Source organism: Chlamydotis macqueenii, chromosome 8 (assembly GCF_036417535.1).
Source record: "Chlamydotis macqueenii isolate bChlMac1 chromosome 8, bChlMac1.mat, whole genome shotgun sequence".
Classification (NCBI taxonomy): Eukaryota; Metazoa; Chordata; class Aves; order Otidiformes; family Otididae; genus Chlamydotis; species Chlamydotis macqueenii.
Window position 1 is genome coordinate 36231281 of NC_141563.1, and position 26193 is coordinate 36257473.

At 47.8% G+C, this 26193-nt stretch overlaps 1 protein-coding gene across 2 annotated transcripts in view; it reads left to right on the top strand.

Annotated features, from left to right (window-relative positions):
• The window catches only part of DNAJC6 (DnaJ heat shock protein family (Hsp40) member C6), a 44829-nt gene that overhangs the window by 2813 nt on the left and 15823 nt on the right, over positions 1-26193 (top strand). The window contains exons 2-7 of one of the 2 annotated variants that reach the window (XM_086753163.1): positions 6312-6450; positions 17675-17825; positions 18736-18785; positions 18889-19037; positions 23315-23437; positions 25524-25657. In XM_086753163.1, coding sequence (XP_086609289.1) covers positions 6438-6450; positions 17675-17825; positions 18736-18785; positions 18889-19037; positions 23315-23437; positions 25524-25657 — 620 coding nt within the window. In that variant the 5' untranslated portion in view covers positions 6312-6437. Of the gene's footprint in view, positions 1-6251; positions 6451-17674; positions 17826-18735; positions 18786-18888; positions 19038-23314; positions 23438-25523; positions 25658-26193 lie in introns of those variants that run through there. The other variant, XM_086753162.1, reaches the window with a different exon arrangement.

Genomic DNA, 26193 nt, shown 5'->3' on the forward strand with positions numbered 1-26193 from the left:
CGGGAACATTTTTAGCATCTACAACAGCCCTTGGCAAGCAGCCCCACAGCTCAGCGTTGCCGAGGAGCCAGTCAGATCCCCGAATGCTCCGAAACAAAGTCCTGGGCTGAAATGAGTAGGCTGTGTGTCGTCCCTGACAGCCCCTTAACCAGACTGAAAGGCAAGGAATAAAAAATCGGCGGGCACAGCAATAACTAAACGGCGTGTGCCGTCACGGAGCGGAAGGGATGGGGAAGAAGATGATGAGAGTCAAACGCTGGCCTCGTCCTCAGTCACCGGAAAACAAAATGATGCCGAGCAGCCGTGCGGGCTCACCGGCGTGGCCCCGGTTGACGTGGCGGGTGAGCAAGGCAAGCCGAGGTTTCTGACAGCACGCGGTGGAACGGTCCCGCTCCAGCTCCTGAGAAGCTCTCGGGATAACTGTACCCCAGGGTTGGTACCACGAGCAGAAGGCAGGCGTTTGTGGGAGCGGTTGCAGTGCTTTCTCTGCCATCAGCCTTCCACCCAACAAGGGTTTCCTTCTACAGATGCTTGCACACAGACCATGAACACCCCCAAAATGAAATCACTGCTGTCGCTTGGCAAACGCTCCTGAATGTGCTCTTCAGGGTCCATCCACTGACGAACACGATCACTGGAGCTCCGGCTGCTGAGGCTGCCAGCATTGCAGCACTGCAGCGAGGTTTCACTACAGCAAAGGCTTCCTCTGATGGAGGAAAGCAAAGGTTTAGTTGAGTCTAACAGGTAAAAAACCCTCAAACTTTGTCAGGATGACGTTTGCTTTTAGTTAGAGATGAAGAAGAAAGGAGCAGACAGTTTGGAAGTTCCTGACTGTTGGGGGGGATCACCCCAGTTAGCTGCTGTGATTTCTGAATTGGTGTCTTTAAAAAGAGAAAAAACAACAAAAAATAATGACCCTCTTCTGAGGGGGAATTATTTTGGCTCTCGCCATAGCTTTGCTTTCGTTCCTCACCACACCAAGCCTTCATCAGGAGGGACATGCAACACTCTGAGGTGACGAGAGCCAGGTGCGTTGAATGGGGAGCAGCAGACAGTCAAGAGGTGACGCTAATTCAAATGACGCTATATGGCTGAAGTTTTTAAGGTCTCTCCTTTATGTTTGAGCGCACCAGGACAGAAATAAAAATAAGTTAAGATATTTGGGCAGTAATGACCCAAAATGCATGGCATCAGTTCATCTGCGCTGATGGTAACGGGGGTGGTCCTAGCCCAGACGAGGAGCTTGCTGGCTGCAATCAATTCAATCAGGTTTGCTAAATCCCAGTTAAACCAGTGGCTCTTATTTAAAGTGCTGGCAGCTGTGGAGGCCTTGAGTGTCATGGGGGTGGAGATGCTCCCTGGAGAGGTAGGCATGAGACAGGACTCTCTCCTAGGAGTGTAGGGAGCGGGTACTTGCTATGGGGCAGGTCTGGGAGGAAAGACCCAACAGAAGAACGTGGTGATGCTCTTGCTTTTCTGATAGAAGAGTGCTGGAGGTGCTGGGTCAAAGCTGACTGGCGTGGAGGATGCTCTTTGCTGTGTGGTGGGGCTGAGCTGCTGCGAGCAGGGCTGTGGCCCCGTGGCTTGGTGTGGGGAAGGGTGAGGGTTCAGGGTTGGCTTGTGGTTTTGTTGGGATGTGGGGCTCCTGAGGGTGAATGTGGTGCTGAGAGAGGCACAGTTGTTGGTTCTGCATCCAATTTGTTTTCAGGGCAGGAAAGATGCCTGTACTGCACCAAATTGTTGATGGCTAACTAGGTTGTGTGTCCAAATCTCAAGCTACCTCATATATACGGCCATGGGTAGGCACTAAACAAACACAAAAAGGTGGTGGTGGTTATTTTCTGGGACCATCAAAAGTTTATCCAATGGTTTCAGTTCATACAGGCGTTCAAGCCTCCTTCCTCAAATTCCCTGATGTCTGCTGGGGTGGGTCACTGGGCTGCGAAAGGGTTCTCCAGAACGTAACCGTGGCTGAGGGCCACGGCTGCTCCTTGCAAGGCTTCAGGGAAGGTGAGCGGAGTTAAAGAGCTTGTTTGAGTTGTAGTTTTTTTGAAAGCTTGTTTTATGGAGTTAGAGGAATATTGAAGGTAGCCTAAATTCAGGAGTCTGTGAATTCAGATTTTCTGATTAGGATTTGAGTGCTTTGAGGAGGGAAAAGGCAAAAAAAGTGAATTCTCTAGAGTATGTTTTGATGGCTTGGTGTCCTCGGCTGCAGAGAGAAGAAGCTGCCCCGTGCGGCAGTATGAAAATGGAAATATGAAATGTGCTTGAGGAGTATGAAGGCAGCTTAAGCAAGTCTTATTTTTCTTGGATATTTGGTTTTGTTTTGTTTTTCTTCCCAGGCACCAATAGCAGCCCATATCATACAGCATAGCTGGTACTTCCCACACCCTTACCTACGTACGTACCCCTGGTTTGGGTTTCTTGCAGAAACACGTTGTGCAGGGACAGTTCATTGTTCACAGCAGAGTAACTTTGGAAAAAAAAAAGTTCAGTATACTGAGTTTTAAAGATGTTGCTCCAGATAGTAAATTAATTTTCCAGCTATATTTGTAATTCTCAGACACTCCACAATCTGAATGCATTCGTGAAGAATTAAGAGTGGAATATTTCACCTGAACTGTTCGTCTAGTTGGAGGAGAGGTGGGGAAAAAAATGAAGCGACACCTCGGCATAGTTGGTGCTTGGTTACAGCTACGGAAAGAGACTTTACCCAGGAGAGGCTGCAACCCAGACAGGGAAAAGCAGACGGAGAGTTAGAGGTTGGCAAATCAATTGACTCTTCCAAGGTCAGTAACAGGGAGGGAGTTCGTGTCTCTTGAGCAACACAGAGTCCTCCTTAGCATGTCGTTACCATCTCCCACAGCCTTAATGGCACCTGCCAGCCTCGCTGTTCAACCAGCATACAAACACCTTCATTATCCTGTAGGTTCGTTAGCCACTGATCAATCAGTCTTCAAGGATGTTAAGGAATTATTTGGAGTAGCTGTTTTGCTAGATCCTTCTTCTTTATTCTCATTCTTTAAAGTCATGTACAATTGAATGTGTTATTTGATTTGGGGTGGTTTTTTTTTTTGGAGGCCTACAGGATAAGGAATGCTATATAGAAAAGAGTAATCATGTGGCCCTTCATCACCCCAGCTTAAAGGGAGAACTGGGGGAGAGGGGAATATCATTTTATACATTCCCTTCAGCTAAACCTCCCGTAGGGCTGGAAAACGCATGGATAAGTGTAGCTTCAACAGAATCCCACACAGCATGCTTCCCTAATCCCATCTCTTTGCGTTGGTAGCAATGGTAATTGCGAGCAAGGATGGGACTTTGAAGTCTGTTCCCTCCTCTGCCCCGAGATTCCCTGTGGAGGCTGCTCTGTCCCTGCTCGGTGCTGGCACTGATGCTTTGCTGAACCCCCTTTCTCCAGGCTGGAGCTCTGGGGGTATGGTGGGATTCCCCTCGGAGGGAAAGCAAGCCATGATCCCCCAGACTCTGGGACAAATGTGGAAAGAAATGAATTAATAACATATTCAGTTCTTCCTTCCAAGTATTACTTCATTCTGCCTCTGCCAACATGACAGCGGCATCAGTGTTGGGTAGGAAACGTTGAGCCAAAGGTGTGCTGTGAGGCTCTGCTGGGCAGTGACAACAAGACTGTGGCTGGGGAAGCAGAAATCCTGGACTTGCTGTGGTACTCGGAGAAGGGCGAGCTATAATTCCTGCTGGAGTGAACCTCTCCTCTTGCTTGGTCCCTGTTTCCATCAGAACATTTTTCAGTAAGACTTTCCTTTCGCAGCCTAATGTAGACAGGCCCGTGCTGCTCACCAGTGAGAGAGATGACTTCTGGATTTAGGATATGATGTTTTGGCTAAGCTGAGCTTCTGGAGTTGACGGATACCAAGGCAGCAGAGCAGGCTGGAGACCACAGGCGATGCTTTAAGACGTGGGATAGGTTGTGCAGGGTGTTGTGCTGTGCTGTGTTCCCCAGCTCATTCCCTCTATCAGGTTGCGGTTGCCTCCAGTGTGAGCGTCCTTGAGCACTCATGGAGACGTTACGCAGCCTTAATGTGCCACCTTCACCCGAAAGCCTGGCTTTTCATGCTCAGGCTGTTATCTGAGCAAGGAAAATAAGTGAAAATCCACCTGGACTCCCCCCAGTTTCCCATTTTTATCCTAGAGCACGGGGATTGTTGTATCCTAGGCTGGCTAGGAGTGACTAACAGATCCCTAGTAAAAATACCCGCACTTTAATTATTTTTTTCTTTATTAAGTTGCTGCACGTGGGTGCCCAGAGGGAGGGCGAGCATTGCAATCCGTGTATTGTTCCACACAGACCGATGCACTAAGAGCTCAGTAATGAGGGGGTAGGAAAATACACAATTCCAGCCTTGGGTTCAAGCTGCTACTGGTAGTAACTGCCAACTGTTTACGTTGGGTTAGCTCATTCTAGTTTGCTGCTCAGAAATCTGCTTGGATTTTCCTGAGAAAATTCTGGCTCACAGGTGTACCTTGTCCGCGCCATGTGAGAACATTGCAGGAGTTACATAAACAACAGCAGAAGAGAAGGTATGGCTGTAGCAGATGCCCACTGCCCTGGAGTGGTTAGCAGGAAAGCCGAAGCGTCAGTAATATTTCCAGTTACGGTTATTGCTCCAGAAGCGCTTATTGATGTTGTTGCTTGAGAAGCAAACCCACGCTGCTTCTCGAAGCAGAGTACTTTGTGTCCTTTCTGCGAGAGATTGAAGGCATGCTTGTGTCTGGATGCTACGCCTTCTTTTTGCCTTTGTTTTTCCTTAAATTAAAAAGAAATCCATTTAGGAGAGTTTAACAGTGGCCATTCCCTTTGGAGCATATCTCAGTTCCTCTGCTCCACGTACAATGGAATTACGATCTACTTGGCGGTGGCCGCAAGACGTGTCAAGCGAGGTACGGCTCATCAGTTGTTCAAGGATACACTTTGTGTTGGTCTGAAGTCTGTTTACATGTGAACAGCTAAAAATAGATCAGTGAGACCTAAGGAGAAAAAAAAAAAGGGCTCAGCAATCGGTGGCAGGGCTTCTACAGCTGGGTGCCACCACTCTGAAGGATGGAGTCAGTGACTTGGGGTGCTGATGCACCCCATGGTGCCTGCCGTGACCCAGCGCCGCAGGTTGGGACCCCTCTGGTTACTTTCCCGCAGACAAGCGCCGTGTTACACTGAACCGGGTTCTCTTCAGGGTTTTGGAGGCTCAGTACAGAACTGCTGTGCCATCCCTCCTCCTTGAGAGTGTCAGCCCATAACTCAGTGACCTGGTTCCCTTCCCAATAAATCATAGAATCGCAGACTGGTTTGGGTGGGAAGGGCCTTTAAAGATCATTCAGTTCCAATCCCCCTGCCCTGGGCAGGGACATCTCCAACCAGGTCAGGGTGCTCAAAGCCCTGTCCAACCTGGCCTGGAATGTTTCCAGGGATGGGGCATCCACAGCTTCCCTGGGTAACCTGTGCCAGTGCTCACCACCCTTGTGGTGAATATTTTTTTTTTCCTTCTATCTCATATAAATCTGCCCTCTTCCGGTTTAAAACCACTACCACTTGTCCTATCGCTACAGGCCATTGTCGGAAGTCCCTCTCTGGCTTCCCTGTAGGCCCCTCTAGGTACTGGAAGGCTGCTATGAGGGCTATGGAAGGCTGCAAGCCTTCTCTTTGCCGTGTACATGTCACTGGCGTGACAAAGATCATAATGGCGATCGTTATTTTGGGCACCTCTTTGCGCCAGCTGCACAGCCCAACCCTCCGAGCCCAGGGGTCACTTTTGGGAGAGGGATGCGTTTGCCGGGATGTCTGAATAAAACCCTGGAGAAGGAAAAGATATAGATCCAGTGCTTTTTGCTAATTAATTACTCGTAGTGGTTTCTGGTCGAGGGGACCCTCCCCCGCCAAAAACCTCTGCCCGCTATCGCTGCAGCCTCCCCAGCACCTTGGGACCTAAACTAGGTGGAGATGCTTCTACCGGAGACCTGAAATCCCTTTGGGATGTGGCCTCTCCGATTGCTTCCGGGCCCCGGAGGGGCGGGACGGGGCGGCACCGGGAAGGTTGATGGAGGGTGGAGGAGGAGGAGGGGGGAGAAGCGACCGCCCCGTCCCGTCCCGCCCTTCCCCACCCCTCGGGGCGGCCGGAGCGCTTCTCATCACCACCCCCCCCCCCCCCCCCCCCACCTTCCTCCCGGCCCGCTCCATCCCAGGGCTTACAGAGGAGGGTTTTCCACCCGTGTCGCCCATGAGCCTGCTCGGGAGCTACCGGAAAAAGCCGGGCAGTGATGGCTATGAATCTTTACAGCTGGTGGACAGCAGCCTTGAAGGGGCCAAGCCCGGGGCCAGCGCGGCGGCGGGGGCGAGCGGCCGGAGCCCGGCGCGCCAGCAGCAGCAGCAGCAGCAACCGGAGCGCGGCGAGGGGTTCAGCACCATGGACAGCTCAGGTAGGGGCGCGGCCGCCGCCCCCGCGGACACGCGTGGGTGGGGTTGGCGGGGGTGGGTGGGGGGGGGTGTGTGTTTCTGCCATGGAGGGTCTGCCGCGCAGTGGTGGAGTTGTCGCCGTTTGCGTGGGGCTCGGGGAGCCGTTCCAGCCCCGGGGACAATAGCGGCCCTTTGTCCAAGGGAGGGCGGAGGGATGATGGAAAATCCACCCGTGGCCCCGGGGTGGTGGCGGGGGGGAGCCCGGGGTGGGTAGCGCTGCAGAAAATCAGTCCTCCTGTGTTCAGCCCCGAAGAGGGAAACGTTGTTCTGAAGGTAAAATGGATGGGGCGCTTTGGGCTCTTTCCCCAGCTGACTTATTTCACAGAATCATCGTTACTTTCTTCTTTTTTTTTTTTTTTCCCTCCTCTAAAAAGCACTCATCAAACTGAGTTGGATTAATTCTGATAGATGATGCACTGCATGCACCATTTTTTTTTTTTTTTTTTTTTTTTTTTTTAATCAGGGAGCAAGGGGCCAGATGGTCTTTATGACTGGTAATGGGATAGAGCGCTCTTCACCTCTGAGTCACAGGTTCAAATTTGCCTGGGTCACCAGGAATCGAGAGTACTCATCTGAGGGCTTGTAAGCGATCTCTCGAAACGCACCGGCTCCGGTTCTGGTTGGTTAGGTGTGCCCATCACGATGAGCATCTACAGCCTTTGCAGGGAACTTCTACGGCTCCAACCCGTGCAGGGAAATGCCCTGTTCGCTGGTGGGGGACCAAATCTGATGTCTGGTGGTCTTGCAGCGATACCTGTACTGTTCCGTGAAAGAAGGGGCCCAAGGCACTCAGAAAGTGCTTAAAATACCTTTGTTTTAACGTGGTGACCTCTTCTCAAGGGGAAAAAAAACCCTAAAGACCTACATCTGGGCTTAAGCGGGGAGAGTCTTACCTTGATTATTCTTTTTTTACATTTTCTCTGATATAACAAGAGTCATGTTTTCTCTTCCTCTTTGCCATTTGAATTTGCTTTCAAGAGTTCTTTTAGGGGTTGGCTTTCTTCTTTAACTTCTTTTTTTACTCCTAGACTTTGGAAATGCATTTGAATTTGCTGTGGTTTCTCTGCTACAGTTGCTTACAATCATAGTGTCAGTAAATTCTTACTTACAGCAGGCTGCTCTGTTACCGTTCCTTGGATCCTTACATTGGCATCCGCTGGGATGGCTAGATACCGCGCTCTGTTTAATATCTGTCGTTACAGCAATTAGCTGAATGAGTTTCCTTGAACTTTAAGCCCGAAAGGCGCGAGGGCTGCGGAGGGCAGCGTTCGCCTCTAGCCAGGCGTGGGAGCGTGCTGCGGCTCGTGGCAAGTCGAGGCTTTTGTCTAGCGGCAGCTCCGCGTATTATTTGAGCGTGGCGGCTGCCGTCGTTCTCTTCGGTTTCGTCAAGCCACTCCGCTCCCTGCTGAGCAAAAAAAAAAAAAAAAGTGCTTGCAGAGAGCTAGGCAATACCTTTATTTCCAGGGTTTGTGCAATATTTGGGCATTTCAAGAATTCCGCCGCTAACTGGGAAGACATCCCGGAGCAGTAATTGTATCCGTTTCTAGGATGTTCGCCCCTCAAGCACAGGGGCTTGATCGAGGGCCGTCTCTGGGGTTTGGAAGCGACCGGTTAGGAGATCTGTGTCAACCAGAGTTTGCCTCCTTTAGCTCATTTTGGTACTCTCGCTGCCTGAATTTTAATGCCACTATAAACCACACACCTGCCACTTAAGCAGCAACAAACCTCGGGCCTTAATATGGCCCTTAAATTGAGTTTGTAGGATTATTTTTTTAATATCGTATCTGTTTAATACGGGCTTTTTGGTGGGTGTTCCTAAATCTTCACATGAAATTTTAAAAAGCTGTGTTGAGGCTGATGCTCTGTTCTAAACCTGAAGCCCATACTTGTGTCTGCCTCACTCATCTGAACACTTCATGCTGATAAATGCCTGATTTTTATCAGTCCATCGCCAAGACGTTTTTCTTTGCCAAATACAAAATGCTGAAGGCGTAGAGAACCCCATCCACCCCTCAGGTGTGCTGGTGGCTCCTAGTAATGCAGGAATTGAAGCTGCTCCTGAATTGTGGGACGTGACTTGTCTTTAATGCAGTGGGAAGATGGATGGAGGGGGAATTAGGGACCAGTGTAAGAGGAAGACAGGAAAATAAATCAGCTGGGGGTTTGGCTTATTGGACACTCAGTGCCGCGCCTTGGTTGGGCCGCCCGGCCGGGTTATTGCTGCGCTTGAGCCGAACATCTGTGGGTGCCGTTAAACAGCATCCTCCCTGAAGTAAAATAGGATGGAGAATCAAGCCTGCCCCTTCTCCCCCCACGTATTGTGGTTCATCTGCACCAGGGCACGCAAAAATGGCCTTTCCTCTCCCGAAGGTGTGTCTGTGGATTAGTATTAAGCGGTGATGGAAGTCAGATGAGTGAGGGTTTGTGCTGAAGGCAAAGTGCCGGCAATTCTGGGGCAAATTGCCGTCGGTTTAGCTAGCGTGGCTGTATTTGCTATTGCAAGGACGCTAGCTCACGTGAGTTGAGAAAGTGGCCCCTGTTGGGTTTTTCTCTTAATTTTCTTGAAACTAATTCAAAGTATTAGATCCTAAGGTACCATCTCTTACTGCTGGTATCTGATGATGCTTGTGAGATGACCTTGTCTTTGGTTGCCTCAAGCTTTGCCAGACTTAAACCAGCAAAAGAACAAAATATTGGTCGGTGCGTGGTTTAAACCTCAGATTTCCATCTCACGGCGTGGCCTGTTCACCCAGGGTGATGCTTACCTTCCGCGACGCCTCGAGCGGGCATCAAAGCTGTGGGCAGCTTCAGCACATGCCCATAACCGTTGACTCTCCAGCTCCCGATGCAATATTTTAAACAACTCCTACGGAATATGCCAGATGCCGTACAGTGACAGGATCGTAGCGTGTAACTCTAACAGGATGGATACGTTACTGGTAACTGCCAGCTCCTCCAGAAAGTGCACTGGACATGGGTTGGAAGTTTGAGGATGGAGGGAAGGAGAGATAAGGGAGGAGGTTTGAGGATGGAGGGAAGGGGAGATGACTTGAGCTGAAGCTGGCAGGACACAAAACATGGCGAGTTCAAAGAACAAATTCCAAGAAGAGCATCTGCGTAGCGCTCCTTTTGTCTTGTTCGTTTTTAAGTCGCTGAAAGTGCTTACGAGAGGAGAAGCAGGCAGTGGAGAAGCAATTTATTTAGGTTTTTGCTGTGGCATTCAATAATGCTTTCTTATCTGGCTGAGCGTTGAGAGAAGAAGAGGTTCTAGGAAATCAGACATAAAAGCAACAGCAAGGGTACATGTTACAAAAGGAAAAAAACCTCTTTCTGTGCTTTTCCGTGGTGTTTATAAACTAGCTCATCTACAAAATAGCTGTTAAAAACTCAGGGGACAGACCTGCTTGTGCTACGTGCTTCCTGGGGCAGAGAAACTGCAAAAGAAAAGCCTTTTAAATAAATGGCAAGTGTTGACGTTGAGATTTCTCGGACTGTTTTACACTTGCAAACACGATCTCTCGGACTCTCGTGATTCCTTTTCACTGAGTCAGGAGAGAGACATCTCCGTGTCGCTGGCACAGGGACAAAGGCCGGCGCTGACAATGCTGTCCTGTGTTCTCTCCGAGCTGCGTTTCCAAATGGGGAGGTTGGGTTTAATAACTCTTTTGTTTGGCTGGTGTTTTTCGGACACTTGAACGGTTTGGTGTTGGCAGTAGTGCTTTTCTTTTCTTTTTTTTTTTTTTTTTTTTTGTTTTGTTGTTGTTTTGACAGGGAGGAGAAGCAGAGAGAATGTCAATCAACTTTCAAGAGCGATTTCGTGGTTTGTGCTAGTAGTTTGGTGTTCCAGCCTCAGAGGTGTTTTGTTCGCTGTGGTACGAGCTTCGTGAGGGAAAATAAATAACAAATGAAACAAATCCAGCACAGCGCTGGGGGGTGATTCTCCCCCTCCCAACATCACTACTCTTCCAAAAAAAGGAAGCAAAACCTCCTCTTTGTGGAAATCCTCCGTGTCGCTTAGTTGATGCTGCACACAGCATTCCTTAGTTACTGTTTCTCAAGCAAAAGCAGAACGATCTTAATTCTTCAAATTTCCATGAAGTTTATATTTGGGCAGTCTCAAGTGAACCTGCAGATAGAAAGCCTTGGGCTCATACAGTGTTAGTTCAAGAGTTTTATCACAGCGAAGCACAGAAAGAAGTTCTTGAGCATCTCTGCTCTACGGCTGCCAGTGGCTCTGGGGGCTTCCCAGGGGAGGTGGGGGACCCTGGCCCAGCCCGCACGCAGGCAACCGAGGCATGGAAAGGGATCGCGACTTCCAGTCGTGGTGGAGCACTGGCCCAGGTTGCCCAGAGAGGCGGTGGGTGCCCCATCCCTGGAAACATTCCAGGCCAGGTTGGCTGGGGCTCTGAGCAACCTGATCTGGTTGGAGATGTCCCTGCTCCTTGGAGATGTCCCTGCTCCTTGCAGGGGGGTTGGGCTGTCTATTCCGGGCTCGTAGTGCATCTCCTGCTTCCCTCTGCCCTTAGAGAGTCCAAACCTCGTTACAGCCAGATCTTAGACTTCCCTCTGGCCACACTGAAGTCGTTCCCGTGGGCTTCAACATCTTTTCTTGGGGGATGACGCTCGCTAAAGCTGCTTTCCGCTTGTGTGCCTCTGCTGTGTTTTAAAGCATCGGGAGGAGGGACACCCAGGTTTGGGGGTCTCAGCGACAGTGTTATCACGTGGTAGGAGCCTGTTCTGCCGCTGTCGTCCTGCAGTTCTGCTCCACACGTGTTTTGCGGTTTGTTTTTACAGAAGAACAGGTTAAGATAGCTGTGCTCAGCCTTGTAGGGAATCGAGATCTACCAGGAATCTGGGACAGTGGTGGAGGAGGGGAATGATGAGACTGGTAGCAAAAAAAAAAAAAAAAAAGCCAAAAAATCAGGCTTCAGGGTCTGTGTGAGTCTGAGGAACTTCCCAAGTAATTTCTGCAGGTGGATAATTACGAGACCGGGGCTACGGCTGATCTAGGAGAGGAGGTGAGCGCGTATAAAAGCACAGATGTTTTAGTCTTTGCTCAAATGTGATAAAGCTCAGCTGTCCAGAAGAGAGCTCTGAGCTGGAAGGAGTGGTGAGGGAGGATGGGGCTTTTAAAACGTGGCTGACAAATGAAGCACTCGGATCTGAATGCCATCGATAATCACCTGCCACCCTTCCTCCGTTGCAACAGGAGTTTAAACCCTGCCAGTAACGTCTGCAAATTGATTTGCAACCCCCTGAAAAATGAAGTGCTGAGCACGGGAAACGGAGTGGGAGCTGGGGATGCTGAGGGTACCCAGGGGTGCTGAGGGTACCCAGGGGTGCTGAGGGTACCCAGGGATGCGGGGACTGGGCTCTGCCCCGCTCAGTGTGGCCGGTTGTCCATTTTTTTTTTTTTTGCACACATAAATACGATGACGGGGCCGCAGCAGCCTGACTTTCTTGTCCCTTCGTGCTGGTGGGAAATCGCGTCCCGCATGACACTGGCTTTGCTGGGAGAGCTGCGCGTGGGAGGAACGTGAGCTGTGGCTGCTGGGGGGAGGCAGAAGCACAAATAGTATCATTTTGTTTTTTGCAGAGTGTTCCTTAAAAACAATTCGGGCTTTGTCGCCGAAGCCACAACAACAGTGGCTCGACGTTTTCCAGTTCGGGGACGTTTATAAGGACCCCTTCTGCCCAGGCACCCGCACCCCTCGCTCCCCTTTCACGCCGTGCCCTGGTGAGAGCCTGGGGGGGAAGACCAGCAAACACCCCCCGTCCCCAAAATACTTTGTGGGAGGGAGAAGGCTGTGGTGAACCACTAAAAACTTCCAGAAATGTGGAATGTGGGACGTGTGCAGCAGCTAACGAGTTTTTTCTCATAATTGTGTCGGGCTCTCACAGTACAATAGAAAGAGAATGCGGAGGAGCATTTAATACTCCCAGCCTAACCTTTTTTTGGGGAAGGTGGGAGATGCTGGCTTTTCTGGAGAAGAACCTGAAGGCTTTGATGCTTTTCTAGAGAAGAGCTGTGGTGAGGAACAGGGAAGGTTCAGCTCTTCCCTGGCTCCATCTCTAAAGAAGCACAGGCAGTAGTGCTCTGAGCAAAAAAAATAAAATAACTTGACGTCGATGGTACTGTTACACATCGTCTGGGCAGGCTGAGGTGAACCTCCTTCCTTTCCTAGGGTTTCACGTCTGCTTTTTGTCTGCCGTTACAGGCAGAAAGGGGCTGCTCGCTCTCGCTAAGTAACCTACAAAGCGTGGTACTTCACTGCCGATCTTCAATTTCCAGACGCTTTCCTTTCACCTCCCCGCTCTCAAGCTAAGTATTGCTTCATCAGCAGAAATACCCAGACTGACGCGGTCTTAAATGCCTTTAAAATGTCGGCTCGTTTCCCCCTCAGCTCTCTGGAGAGCTGGAATTCATGCTCTGCGGTTTGTAGGGTTTCTGAGTTGCTTGGGGAGAGGCTGATGCTCAGGGACACCCGCCCAAGAAGATGAGGACCACAATGTGCAGATCTTGCAGGAAAAGCTTCCACATTGGTCATTTCTGGCTCGTTCCAACTGGTGAGCATCTCCATCAGCATGGAACCCGCTGTTGCTGGCCCCTCTGTGGTCTGGCTGCAGGTGCGAGCAGTCCTTCGTGGTGGTGTGGGAGGAGGGAACTATTTCCCTTTGGGATACAGAGTGTTCCACGTGCAGAAGATGAGCGGCGGTGTCTCGGCAGTCTCTCTGCCTTGGGAGGAGATGTTCTCCTCCTGCGCTGCACGTCCTTCTCCTGACACTCTGTAAAATTAGCTGGAGAGCACGAAGAGAGCTGAAGTGCTTTAATTAAGATTTCTATGCTCTCCAGCTCCCATCTTGTACAGCACAAAGCCGGTGCTGTCAGCAGCGGTACCTTCAGCCAGAACAAACACAAACTTCACCTTGTCAACCAAACGGATGAAGTTTGGACAGACGCATCTCCAGTGGCTTGCTGAGATGGTTGTTGCCATCACCTAAGAGTGCTGCTCAAAAAGAGCCGTCCCGTGCATCTCAGGCATGCAGCTGTAAAACCGCTACGTTAAAAGTTCCTTCATTAGGTATCCATGAGCAAGCGATCCCCCTGAAACCTGTGCGATAAATACAGGTCAGAAGCGTGTCTCCGAAGCACGCTGAGCCTTTCGGGGAATATCCAGTAACTGGGTTAATAAGGAGCTCTTGCCGTGAAAGGAACAAGATGCATCTTATATACGCTGAGGCTAATTCTCCGTAATGGGACTTCTAGATGGCAGCTCCAACCCGTGGTCAACGTTAACTGACCTGCTGTGGAACGGCATGCCGAAAACTGGGACCTGAGCCACGTGGTGAGCTCCTGGGTTGCTAACTCGCAGCAAACTATTTCTAGGCAGAGCTCCTGTTTCTGCCGTACTGGAAGACGCTTCTGGGGCTTGCGTGGGGTCTGAGTGTTCGTCTTGGCTGTGGCCGCAGCGTAAGGCAGCTTCTGGTGGGATGGAGGGGAGGGAGGGGCTGTCGTGGGTCTCAGGCACTTCATTTCAGTACAAAACCTGCCTTTTGCCTTTGTGCTAAGGGAGAGAACTGTTTCTCTCTTCTGGGTTTACCACCCAACTCTGGCAGGAAGATCCTTCTGAGCAAGGAAATGCTATTATGCCACTAACCCAATATCCTGGCCAAGCTAGTGGTGATCACTTTATTTTATCTGCACGGTGAAACCTGAACCTCCTTCCTGCCAGGCTTCAAGAGGGAGAAACAATGGGCTCATCCCTTCAGGCTCAGCCAGGATCCTTGGTCCTTCTCCTAGCACAGAACAGATCATGGTCCTCTGCCTCTGGTCAGCGTGCTTGAGGGAAAACTCAACTGCGCTTTTCTCGGGACTTTTATGCTCAATAAGAGCAAACATACGAAGATGGCTGTCTCTGAGGGTGGTTCGGGGACGTGCGATGGCAGCAGTAGGTGACGCCTGGCCAGGTGGCTGGTTTCCACAGGGGACGTGGGGCTCAGCCCTCCCTGTCCTGGTGCCCCGTTCCGGCGGCTGTTGCACGTGACACAGGGAACGGCTGCCGTCCTTTGGAAAGCTCTGCAGTGGCTCTGAAGGGCTCCATTTACAAGAGGGACTTAGCACAGAAATGTTTTATTCTGCAAAAAATGCAGAGGCAGGCTACTTTTTTTTTATTCAAATTTTTTTTTTTGGCTGTTCTTGCAAGTTTCTCTATATATCGTCAGGTTCATGTGTTAACGCATCAACCCTTTATGCTTTGTAGGAGAGGCTGCCTAGCAGAGGAGCCTTTGAATGTATTTATTTTGTTCTTCTATGAACAGTTTGTGAAGACTGTATCGTTCCTAATAACTGAGAAAGATTGTCTTGGTCAGCACCGGGGATGCTGCTCTCATCCAGTGACGAAAAGATACCCGAGCAAATTACTGCGCCTGCTACAGAACCGAGTGCTGCTGTGTTGTAAGCTTCCTCAGTAGCGTCACAATCGCTAATACTTGCCTCACGTTTAATCTTAAATACTAGTTTTGTACTCTTGGTTAAGTAGCACCAACCTGCATTTCTTCATTAGGCATCCTTTCTGTTTTAGTGTGCATAGTAAACTTGGAATTAATTACTGCTGCTGCTTCGTTTAGAAATACAGTGAAATCCTCATTTTCTCTCTTCCTCCCCCCTGTTGGGTTGGTTTCTAAGGATTCTAGGCTTTCCATACTCTCAAAGACTTTCAGTTGCTCTCCTACAACATTTCCAACCATAAAAATTTGTCCAGTATACCATTGGTCCTCTGATCCCTGTGCCCCCCTTCCCCTGTTCCAAGTCACCACCTTTCTGCCTTCCTTGCTTTTAAGAGCTGACCTGCAGAACTGGAAGTACCTTTTGAACATCTCCTCCTCCTTCCACCCTGGTTCTCCTAGCACAGAGTAACATGAAGGCAAAGTTTTTGAAGAGAGATCAAACACTGATTCCATACTTGGAAGCCAATGAGCTACTTTGATTTTCTTTTTTTTTTTTTTTTTTTTTTTTTTTAATCATACTTGAAGTAGGTACTTGAAAATGGTTCGGCAAAAGAAATATTCCTGCGTCTTGAGAAGGCATCTTCTGTTCTGAAGCTCGCAGAGTGTCGAAGAGGAGAGACGGCCTCTCATTTTACTGGTCTAGCACATGGATCACGTGCATGTGGATCACAACCCCATCAGAGTGCATTAGGCACCCTCTGTGCGTAGGGGCATAAATAGCATGGGCTCTACCAATGGGGTCTCCAGTTGGCAGATGTACGTTATATTTATTGATAGTGCTCTCCAGGTTTGAAAGAGTGAATGCCATTTAAATGGGTTTGTAATTAGAGAGTAAATCAGTAAGGGCTTTTTTTTACATGTAGGTTTTACCATGTTTCTTAACAGTCTGTAGAATATTTCTTCTGGTAATGACAATTATGTGAGTGGTATGTCAGTAGCGCGTATCTAACAACACTCACAGACATGCTGTAGAACCAGAGAAGTCATAGCTGTAAGGTCTCTTTGTAAAATAGATAACGAGCACTGCCTTAACCACGACAAATCTTCCCCGTTTCTGGGTGCTGGAGTAATTCATAATGACCAGCACATTCATTTGAGGAAGCAGCTGTCCCATGGCTCTCCAGCGGGACGAATGTTCTCAGACTTTCTGGGTGCTCTGGGAAAGGCAACTCTTGGTGGACGCCATCTCAATTATGCGACCACCTGAGCGTGTGGCATGCGTTTACAGAGGCTGCTTGTTGCTTAATTTGCGGTGCTGGAGGATCTAGGTCTTCTGACTAATCTGACATAATGAGGTAACAAATGTATAATTACAGAAACGTCGTTAAAGTTTCCTAAAATCAAAACAATTGAAACCTTGTGAACAAAAAGCAATTGAAATACTCAAGAGCTGAATTCAGAGCTAATAAGCAGTTAAAATACCATTTTATGAGGTTTCTGTCTAACGACTCATTTCTGCAATAACACAAACCCACATTTACTCAAGTCTGTGTCCAATTTATTATATGTTTCTGAGAATGACTGACGCTATTAACATAGCACTGCTATAACAAGGAAGGCTGCAACAAATCGATTCTTGGTTAAGACAGTGGAATAGTTATTCTGTTATAATTGCAAAATGCCAACACTTGAGGCGTGAGGCTGTATCCCAGTCCACCAAAATAACGCTTTCAATGGCTCTTGCTCTATGTTAGTCTCCTATTGACTTTGGAGCTCCATGACATCTCAAGCTGTGAAGGAAAAGCTTGCCGAGGAGGTCAGCCCTGTTCTGCGTTAGCCTTGGCAGTTTGCTGAGACCTGTGCTAAGGCTGTAAACATACAAATATAGAATCATAGAATAATTAGGGTTGGAAGGGACCTTCAACGCCCATCCAGTCCAACCCCCCTGCAAGGAGCAGGGACATCTCCAACCAGATCAGGTTGCCCAGAGCCCCGGTCAACCTGGCCTGGAATGTTTCCAGGGATGGGGCACCCACCGCCTCTCTGGGCAACCTGGGCCAGTGTTCTACTACCCTCAGTGTAAAAAAAAACTTCCTAATATCTAATCTAAATATCCAAAAAGGTTCTCATTCTCAGCTGAAAACTTTAATTTCTGAACTTTCTTCTTTTCTCACCAAACCCCAAACTTTTATCTTCTTCTACTCAGGCGAGTCTAACTGGACGGTTAAGTGACTTAAAAATCACTCTGATGACTTCTCCTGTATCCATAGAAATGGACAGTCGTAAGACAATGTTCAGTTGTCTAGCCTGAGCCAAACTGGCAGCTGTGACAGTTCGGCTGAAGAGCTGTCGCTTGTACTAGTGCCTTTTTCTCACCCCCGTGGCGGTGGCTGTTGTTTTGGTCTTTGTTATGATCAGCAAATTAGCTGCGTGCTGAAGAGCTGGTCTTGCTTTGGGTTGGGTTGAGGGGCGAGGGAGCTTGTATGGTGGTTGTCCATGCTGCACCGATACTAAACAGTCAACCTACCTACAACGCTGAGAGTCAGCCATGGTTTCTGAGCCCAGCCAGCAAGAATCTCTAATCTCTGGAAGACAATGACTTTAAAACTACTTTTCCCCTACGCTCGACACGCAGCAGCGCACGTGGATACGTTCAGTCTGAATAGATCAGTGGGTTTGTTGTCTCTGCGGATTCATTCCAAATAACTAAGGTGGGCTTTGGTTTTGTTGTACTTGAAGGTGCCTCATCACCAGACATGGAGTCCAGCTACGGGGGAGGCTTGCTAGATATGGTGAAAGGAGGAGCAGGGAGACTCTTCAGCAATTTGAAGGATAACCTGAAGGATACCCTGAAAGATACGTCTTCAAAGGTCATGCAGTCTGTTGCCAGGTACAGTACAGCTGAAGTTCCTAATGCAGGTAAAATCACGAGCTGCAAAGTGCCGGTCTGAGCTGCTGTCTTAACCCGCACCGCACAACTTCCAGCTAACGTAGTGGAGGAAGGAGGTGAAAATCACAAGTGCCTTTTTTTTATTCTGGCTCATAATTGGTATTTGGCCTCACGGAAGCAGGAAAACCAAAGTAAAAAAAAATCTAAGCTTGGTGAAAAGTGAGCATCCACGTCCTCAAATCTGGAAAAGGCTCCCCCCAGTGAAAGTGGAGCACGTGGTCTCCGATTTCTTCACTGACCTCTGTGGGGTCCTCTTACTCAGCCACCACTGAAATATATTGTCACAGAGAATTGGCTCATGTTGTAAGCCTTCTCTTTGCTGTGCAAGAGAATGTTCTTGCTGATGTAACTGTTCCCTTCACTAAAGCCACTTTTTGAGCTGAAGGAAAAGCTGAGGTGACTTTGCTTTGGTTACCTCTGCTGGGGTTGTCCCCTGTGCTTGGCACTCTGCCTGCCTCTGAGCGATACGAGGCTACGATAAATTAAAGAAATGTAATGCATGCAAGGCCTCGGAGGCTTTGAGGGATCTGCAAAGTGGCAAACTGCTCGAGATTTCTCCTGAAAACTGGCACTGAAAATTAATGACCAAAGGGAAAAGGGACCATTTTTGCAAGCTTCTGCATCCCGTTAATTGCCTGTGTAGAAGGGAAGGCTGGGTCACTGTCTGCAGGAAGCTATTTGCACCCTCCTCTTAAGGCATACGGACAAAGTACAAAGAATCGGGTTTAAGATCATTCTTTCCTTGTGTCATAAGCAGATTTTTGTAGGAAAACACTCTTCTGGTTCCTCTAATGTGCTGTCTTCCGCAAACGCCTGCATAATGTCTGTCTCCTACTTTGTCTTCTTTTAGTTACACCAAGGGGGAGCTAGATATTTCATACATTACCTCAAGAATAATCGGTAAGTACTGCTTATCAATTAAATAAAACTTGTACCCCAAGGTTCAGAAGGCCATAAACCCGTTATGGTGCACGCTCAGCCTGGCTTCTTCTTCCATTTCTAGTGATGTCTTTTCCGGCTGAAGGTGTTGAACTGGGATTCAGGAACCACATTGAAGATGTACGGACATTTTTGGATTCCAGGCATCCTGACCACTACACGGTCTTCAACTTGTCACCCAAGTATTATCGCAGTGCTAAGTTCCACAACCGGGTGAGTGTCTTCTGAGACATCAACAAGAGCAGGGGGGGAAACTTCTTGGGAAAAGGGGCACCAGGTCCTGTTTCCATCTATCCTGAGTGTGGCAGAATGTTAGAAGGTGAAAAAGGAATTGTAGATGTTTCGAAGCTGCTGTGGTGGTTTCTGAAGTTTAGCCGATGCCTGGGACCACGGGGATTAAAGAGCTGGAAGGTTCAGGGCATAATGCTGGTGTTAGGAGCCTGTGAGAGGACGTGGCGTTGCGCTACGTTGAGCCTGTGCTGCTCTTGGCTCCTACATAGCTGTTTCCAGAGAAATAAGGAGTAAAATGAAAGCATTTTGAAAGAAATTACCAATAAAAGAAGGTAGATTATTTTCATGTTGTGCGTGAATCAAGGAGGAGCCCTTAGCAGGCAAAGCACAGGACTGGAAACTGGATCTAAGGGGTATTTTGGTTCTTCCACTGGTGTATGACTTTAAAAACCCACCTCCACTCTCTGCCCTGGTTTTCTTCTCTAAAATGAGACCAGCATACGGGAGCATTGCAAGGCTCTGGTTCATTAATGGCTTTTAGAGGAAATCTCTATGAAATACTGCTGTTGAAACGCAAGATTAAATCTAATCTTGTAGAAAACTTCCTGTTCTTTCCCTCTCTCACAAGGGAGTGATGATTTTTTTTTTTTTTCTTAAATTATTATTTTGTTGTTGTCTTCAACAAAAAAGGCAACAGCAGTTGCCAGGCTTAAACTTTGGTCAGGGTCAATCTCATGCACATAAGGCTCATTTCATTTTAATTTGAGGTATGGCTGAATCTATCCTCAACAATTGCTCTGATCACCAGAAATCACTCACTCACACTTGAAGCACATTTCTCAGTGGCAATCAGTTACCAGCCATGACTTCAAAGATGAGTAAGTGAATGAGAAAGACTAATTAAAAGACTTCAAGCACTCAGAATCTTCAGTCTCACGTGGTTGTGGTGCATCACTGTTGCTGTTATTGGGAGGAGAAAGAGAGATCCTCTTTTGAAAGCCCAGCACTAAACATCTAGAATCATAGAATCATGGATTGGTTTGGGTCGGAAAGGACTTTTGAAGGCCATCCAGTCCAACCCCCCTGCCAGGAGCAGGGACATCTCCAACCAGATCAGGTTGCTCAGAGCCCCGGCCAACCTGGCCTGGAATGGTTCCAGGGATGGGGCACCCACCGCCTCTCTGGGCAACCTGGGCCAGTGCTCCACCACCCTCACTGTAAATTTTTTTTTCCTTATATCCAGTCTGAATCTACCTCCTCCTGTTTTAAAACCATTACCCCTCGTCCTATCACAGCAGGCCCTGCTAAATGTTTCTCTGTTGGTGTATTGCTTGCCCTGGCCATAACTCCTCCATCCCCTGTGCTTCATCTCCTACCCTACCCAACAGCTTGACAGATGGCTTTGTAGCTATCTTGAAGCATGATGAGGTGCTTTGTAAGCTATTGCCTTGACACACACAGGAAGAAATGACGCGTCTTTTATTAAATATTTTGCTTTCAGACTATGGGCTAGGAAATACCGACTCCAAGTACTTTTCAGGCAAATGAAATGTGCAGGTCACAATACGTGAGATCAGATGAAACATGAAACAATTCTAGAGATGAAGTTGAACTTCACATATATTGGAGAAAATACTAATGAGCTATCAAGGAGGTGAAATCATGTCAAGAGTATTTTCTGGACTGGATGAGGATGCCAGATGAGCTGAAGTTTTGAGACACACACTTCTTCTTTGAAGTGAAAGGCTTTTGAATTCCTCTCTTCTTTAAAACTCTTTTTTTCCCCTAAGATCAAAGTAGCCCACTTTGCTGCGTAGTGGCACAGGAGGGAGATGACAGTTAATGTTCTGCCGGGCCATTTTCCTGCCCTGACGTGGCTGTGTGGGGCACAAAGCCCCAAGTGCCCAGTGCGTTGAGGAGAAGAGGGGACTACAAACACCGAAACCTGCTGCGGAAATCTGGCTGTGCTCTGCTCTCCCCCTCGCCTCGTCTCCCCGGCTGGAGAGGAGAGCTCCCGGCTGCTCAGGGAAGCCCGAGCGGTTTGAAAACATGTAACTCAAATATAACGTTAAACAAAACTAAACTTCAAAGTCCCTGATGGGTCACATTCTTGGCTGTTGCTGCCCTACTGCTAAAGTAAAACAAGCGCGGGCTGCTTATTGCCAAAGCCCCAGAAGAATCTCTGTCACTTTTCTGTAAGGTTGCCTTTCGTGAGCAGTGGTGAGATTTATTGAAATAAGTGAAAAGCTACATAGTGGTTATTTAATTTCCTTATTGCAAACCAGCAGGCAGATGTATAATTATAGGCGAAGTAAATATATAATTTTGAGCTGTTGGGAAATGTATATTATTTACTTGGGAAGTGGCTCTTCTAGATGCTTGACAGTGTGTTGTTGTGAGGTCTGTTCAGATCATCAGTGAAATGGTCGCTGGTCATAGTAATTTTAACTGCCTCTTGGAATCTGAATTGGGTTTTAGTGGTCGAATGGGAAGTGGATCTTGTGCCTCCAGAAGCCTGGTTGGGCAGAGAAGACTTTTGCTTGATATAAAATAACAAAATAATCAGCATCATAATATAAAATAATGGATGATATAAAATAATATATGTCATTTATGGCATCAGTACTCTGGGTCTATTAAAGAATTGAATCAATGTTTGTGATCCCGCTGCAATTCAGTGCAAACACGGCCAGGTCTGTGGAACAGAAAGCTCACATTGGCTGTTCCTGCGCTGGAGGTTACCACACAGCGAAATTTTGGGTGTTTTCTGCCCCCTCGATCCTTCTTGAAAATGCACAGAAAAGGTAGAGATAAAGGAAAGCCAAGTGTATACAGCAAGAGCAATGGAATAAACTGTAGCTCTTGAGAGAGGAGAAGATGAGGGATGGGGATAATAACAAAAATAGGGAATAGTCATTCGCTGCCTTCCAAAGCTTGAGCACAGATTGACTTGTTGGGTGGCTTCTACAATGCAGAACTGCTCTTCTGCACTTGGTGAGCAGCTGAAATTCTGGATATTGTGATGACCAAAAACTTTCATGAGCCTAAAAAGTGATTGGAGAAATATCTGATTAGATACTAGATTAGACAAAAACCTCCCAAAGGTTAAGCAGAGCCCACCGGCTCAGAAAGGCTGGCAGCGGGATGGGCCCGCTGGGTTGGGCAGCGCCGCCTGCTTGCTCTGTTCCCGTATCCTCTGGGTGTCACTGGAGCCATTGCGTGAGACAAAACACAGCTTGGACGTTCTCCAGTTTGAGTCGGGATTCCTGTTTCTGCTATGAGATGTTGTGCAGGTGTAGGTAAGAGAGAACCTTAAACGCGAGTTTTATGGAACTTGGAGCACTTCCTTCCTCTGAGGGATGAGACAGTCACATATGGGAATCATAGGGCTATTTAAGAACATCTGGGCAAACTTTCACCAGTTCTCGTTAAGCAGGATCCAGTCAGCCCAGAGAGAGAACCAATTCTTTGTCTGAGCACGAGCCTGATGATGGTTCTCCTTTAAACTTCTAGCCAGAAATGCCTTTTAAAAAAGACATTTCAATTAAAACCAGATGAAACAGAGATGTCTGTAGAAGGCTATTTGATGTGCTGTTTGAGACTGCAAGGACTCTTCTTGAGAGGAGTGTCATGACTCAGAACCAGTACATCAATGAATAGTAACTAGACGTACTTGAGGATTTGTGGGTTTTCAGCTCTGAGAAGTCATTAATTTTTCTGGCTTGTATCTTAACTATACTTACTCAGATATGATTGTTTTGTTGTTGTTTAACAGAAGTTTCCCTTTCATCAGTCTAATATTTGTCAAACAGGGCTTGAAAATCCTATGACACAAAATGACTGAGAACAACAGATGCTCAGAATCGTTTGAAAATTGGAGCCGTGGTTTTTAGGGACAAGTTGTACAAAGGCTTTAGACACAGGAGAAATTAATGTGCTGCTGTGAGACTGGAGTGTTATGAAAGGCCACTCAAGAAAATCTGACTTGGAATGTAAATATTTGTAAATGTATAGACAGTGACAATACATCAACATTATGTTATTTAAATGAGAATTCTTTTTTGGTTGTTTCCTCATAATTCATGAAAGTCATGGAGCAGAATTATGCATGAGAGGAGATGGAGTAGGTTTCACGCACATCACTCTAGGTTGTAAAAGAGAAGTAAGTTTCCTGGCAGGAAGCATTTGTAAAGCTGTAAATTAAGCCTTGCTTAGTGCTCTTATGAAGCTGCCTTTTGTTCACCGTGCGGTTCCTGTAGGTATCTGAATGTAGCTGGCCGGTACGACAAGCACCCAGTCTGCACAACCTCTACGCGGTCTGTAAGAACATGCACAACTGGCTACAGCAGAACCCCAAAAACGTGTGTGTCATCCACTGCATGGTAAGTGCACCAGGAAGTCAGCAGGTTTTTAGACCTATGGGTCAGAAGTCATATTGCAACGTTGTGTGTTTGGAGTCTGTGTGCAAGGATGGTGACAATTCCTAAAAGAAAAAGAAGTGTCATAAAATGGCCACCCGTAGAAAGGGACATCATCTTCCATGTCCAGCTATGTAGCTAAGCTGGAAGACCTAACACTGAGTGAGAAGCAGGAATGCAAAGCAAGACATTCTAGTGGTGAACTACTAGAGATAATGAGTAGGAAAAAGGTTTGAACTTCCCCCGAGGCTGTCAGCCTGCTATGGCTTTGGGTTTTATTGTAAGTAGTCGCAGGACAAAATGCAGCCTCTAGATGGAAGGTTACTGGTGGAAGTTGGGGAGAAAACACACAGCTGGGAATTCTGTTGAACTGTGAAACTGAGATTGTTGAAGTCTCCTGTGGTCACGACTTGTCAGGCCTGGCTGAAGAAGCCCAGTTGCCTTCCGCTCCTCTTTGGGCGTGACAGCTGAAATGGTTGTGAAATCCCCCGTAAGGGTTATTCAGTGCTGGGCAACGCGTAGGTAGAGCATGGTGTCATTCTGTATGACTGACTTGTAATTTACCACATACAACCTTTAACATTGACAGTAACGCACAAGAGGAGAGTTCTGGTTTGCTCCTGGAGCCTAAATTAAACCCGGGAGGCTGCCAGCCCAGATCAGCATAGACTGGAAGGAACGGGAGAAATGACTGGTCCCAAACCGCATAGACCTTCCCTAGGAGTCTGGCATTTCTGCCTTGCGTAGCACAGCCAGCATCTGCGGGATATAAATTCCATTCCAACACAGGTGAAGATGCACTTGATGCCTCTGGTCCTGGAAATCTAGCTCAAGAGTCAAATTCCTTTACTGTCCTTTGAGCAATGCTTATCAGGATAATGTTGTAAAGGACAGGGTGTCCTTTTGAACACTTTCTAGTAAGTCTGCAGAAGCCCACTTAGTTTATATGAACCTGAGGGATCTTTTCAGAGCAATTGGCTCAGGTTAAACCTTAAAAAAGCAAATAGCATGTTAACCTTGAGCACGTTCTAGGGTTTAGCAGGTTACTGGGGTCTGGGTCAGCTCTGCTATGGCCAATCCATATGGCTGCAGAGCCTAAAATAAGTAATTGCAAGGAGCTTGTGTAACTTTTAACCAAAGTTTCAGACGCTGAGGGTGACGCCTTGCCTGATAGGGCAGTAGGTTTCCCACTCCTTCCTTGTGAATGAGCCTTGACTTCTGGGACCTTCTGTCACCCTCTGGGCTGGGTGAGGAGCTGGACAGCATGGCACTCGGTAGCGCTGAGCAGGCTCTCATGCCCATCGCTGCGCCATGAACGTGCATCCAAAACTAAGCAGGCATCAGACTTGATTTCGGTGGAGGCTGGTGGAAGGGTTTTTTCTTTTGTTTGGTTTGGGTATGGTCCGTGTGGCTCATCACCTCACATGTTCCTGGGTGGAGCAGGGACCCAGGGCATTGGGATGCTTTGATTCTCTCCTGCTCTTTCTGTGTTTTTGTTCTTTTTGTATCAGTCTGACTCAGCAAGCACGCTTCCCTTTGTCATCACCTGAAATAAAATGTGTACTTTCTCAGGAGCAATCTAGGTTGAGGGCTGTGGAGCTGTTTGGGTGAGGGAGCCTTGGGCTGGGGTTTTTTTTTGTTTGTTTGTGAACTCTTCTAGGTTAAATCTCTATTAGAAGACTGCCTGCAGCTTTGGGACGGGTGTACTGACCCCTGCGGTCAGTTCCAGGCCTATGTTTGAAATAATTATAATATTACAGCTTGGGAGCGGCCGTGAAACACCAACATTTGTAGACAAAATGTACTTCTGGCCTTTCAAAACAAGTCTAAACCGTCCTCAGCTTTGGCTGCTTACTGGGTATTGTCTTAGCTTTGATCCAGGCCAGTGACGCAGCACTGGAAATTCCTCATTCTCATGCAGTTGCATTCCTAATCTTTCTGGAGAAATTATTTTATATGATTTGAGGAAGAGTGGAGACTGTTCTGATGAAATTTAAAGGATGTGTGTGGCACTGATATGTTTTTCTCCCCCGAACTCTTTCCTCGACAGGACGGCCGTGCGGCCTCAGCGGTCCTGGTCAGTGCGATGTTCTGTTTCTGTCACCTCTTCTCTAACCCAGGCCCTGCTGTGCAGCTGCTGAACACAAAGAGACCTGGCATTGTACTGTGGCCATCTCACAGGAGGTAGAGTATCCTGGCTAAACGCTACACAAGCGAGTAAATTCCTCACAACAAAAACTGCCCCGGCCGTACTCATGCATTAGTCGTGGCGCTCAGCTTTGACAGGGCTTAACTGGTGTTTATGGCCACTTCCATTTTACTCACGTTGATGTAACAGTAATGGAGGAACAAAATCAAATACTACAATAGCTGTACTCACTGGTTCGGGAAAGCTGACAAAGCTGTAGTTAGCAGGGCCTGGGTGAATCTCTCCCTGCGTCAGCTTCATCCGTTCAGGAGTTTACACTGTGAAAATGTCTTTTTAGAATTTCCCTTAAGCAGGGGAAAAACTCCCTGTCAGAGCAACCCAAAGAGGTAGTGTTACGTACATACTAGTAATAGTCCTTCAGTACATGACTAATAAACTAATTCATAGAATCAGAATCATAGAATCATGGAATGGTTAGGGTTGGAAGGGACCTTCAAAGGTCATCTAGTCCAAACCCATCTGCTATGTGCATGTAAAATAGAAGGCAAACTTCTACTGGTAAACCAGAAAA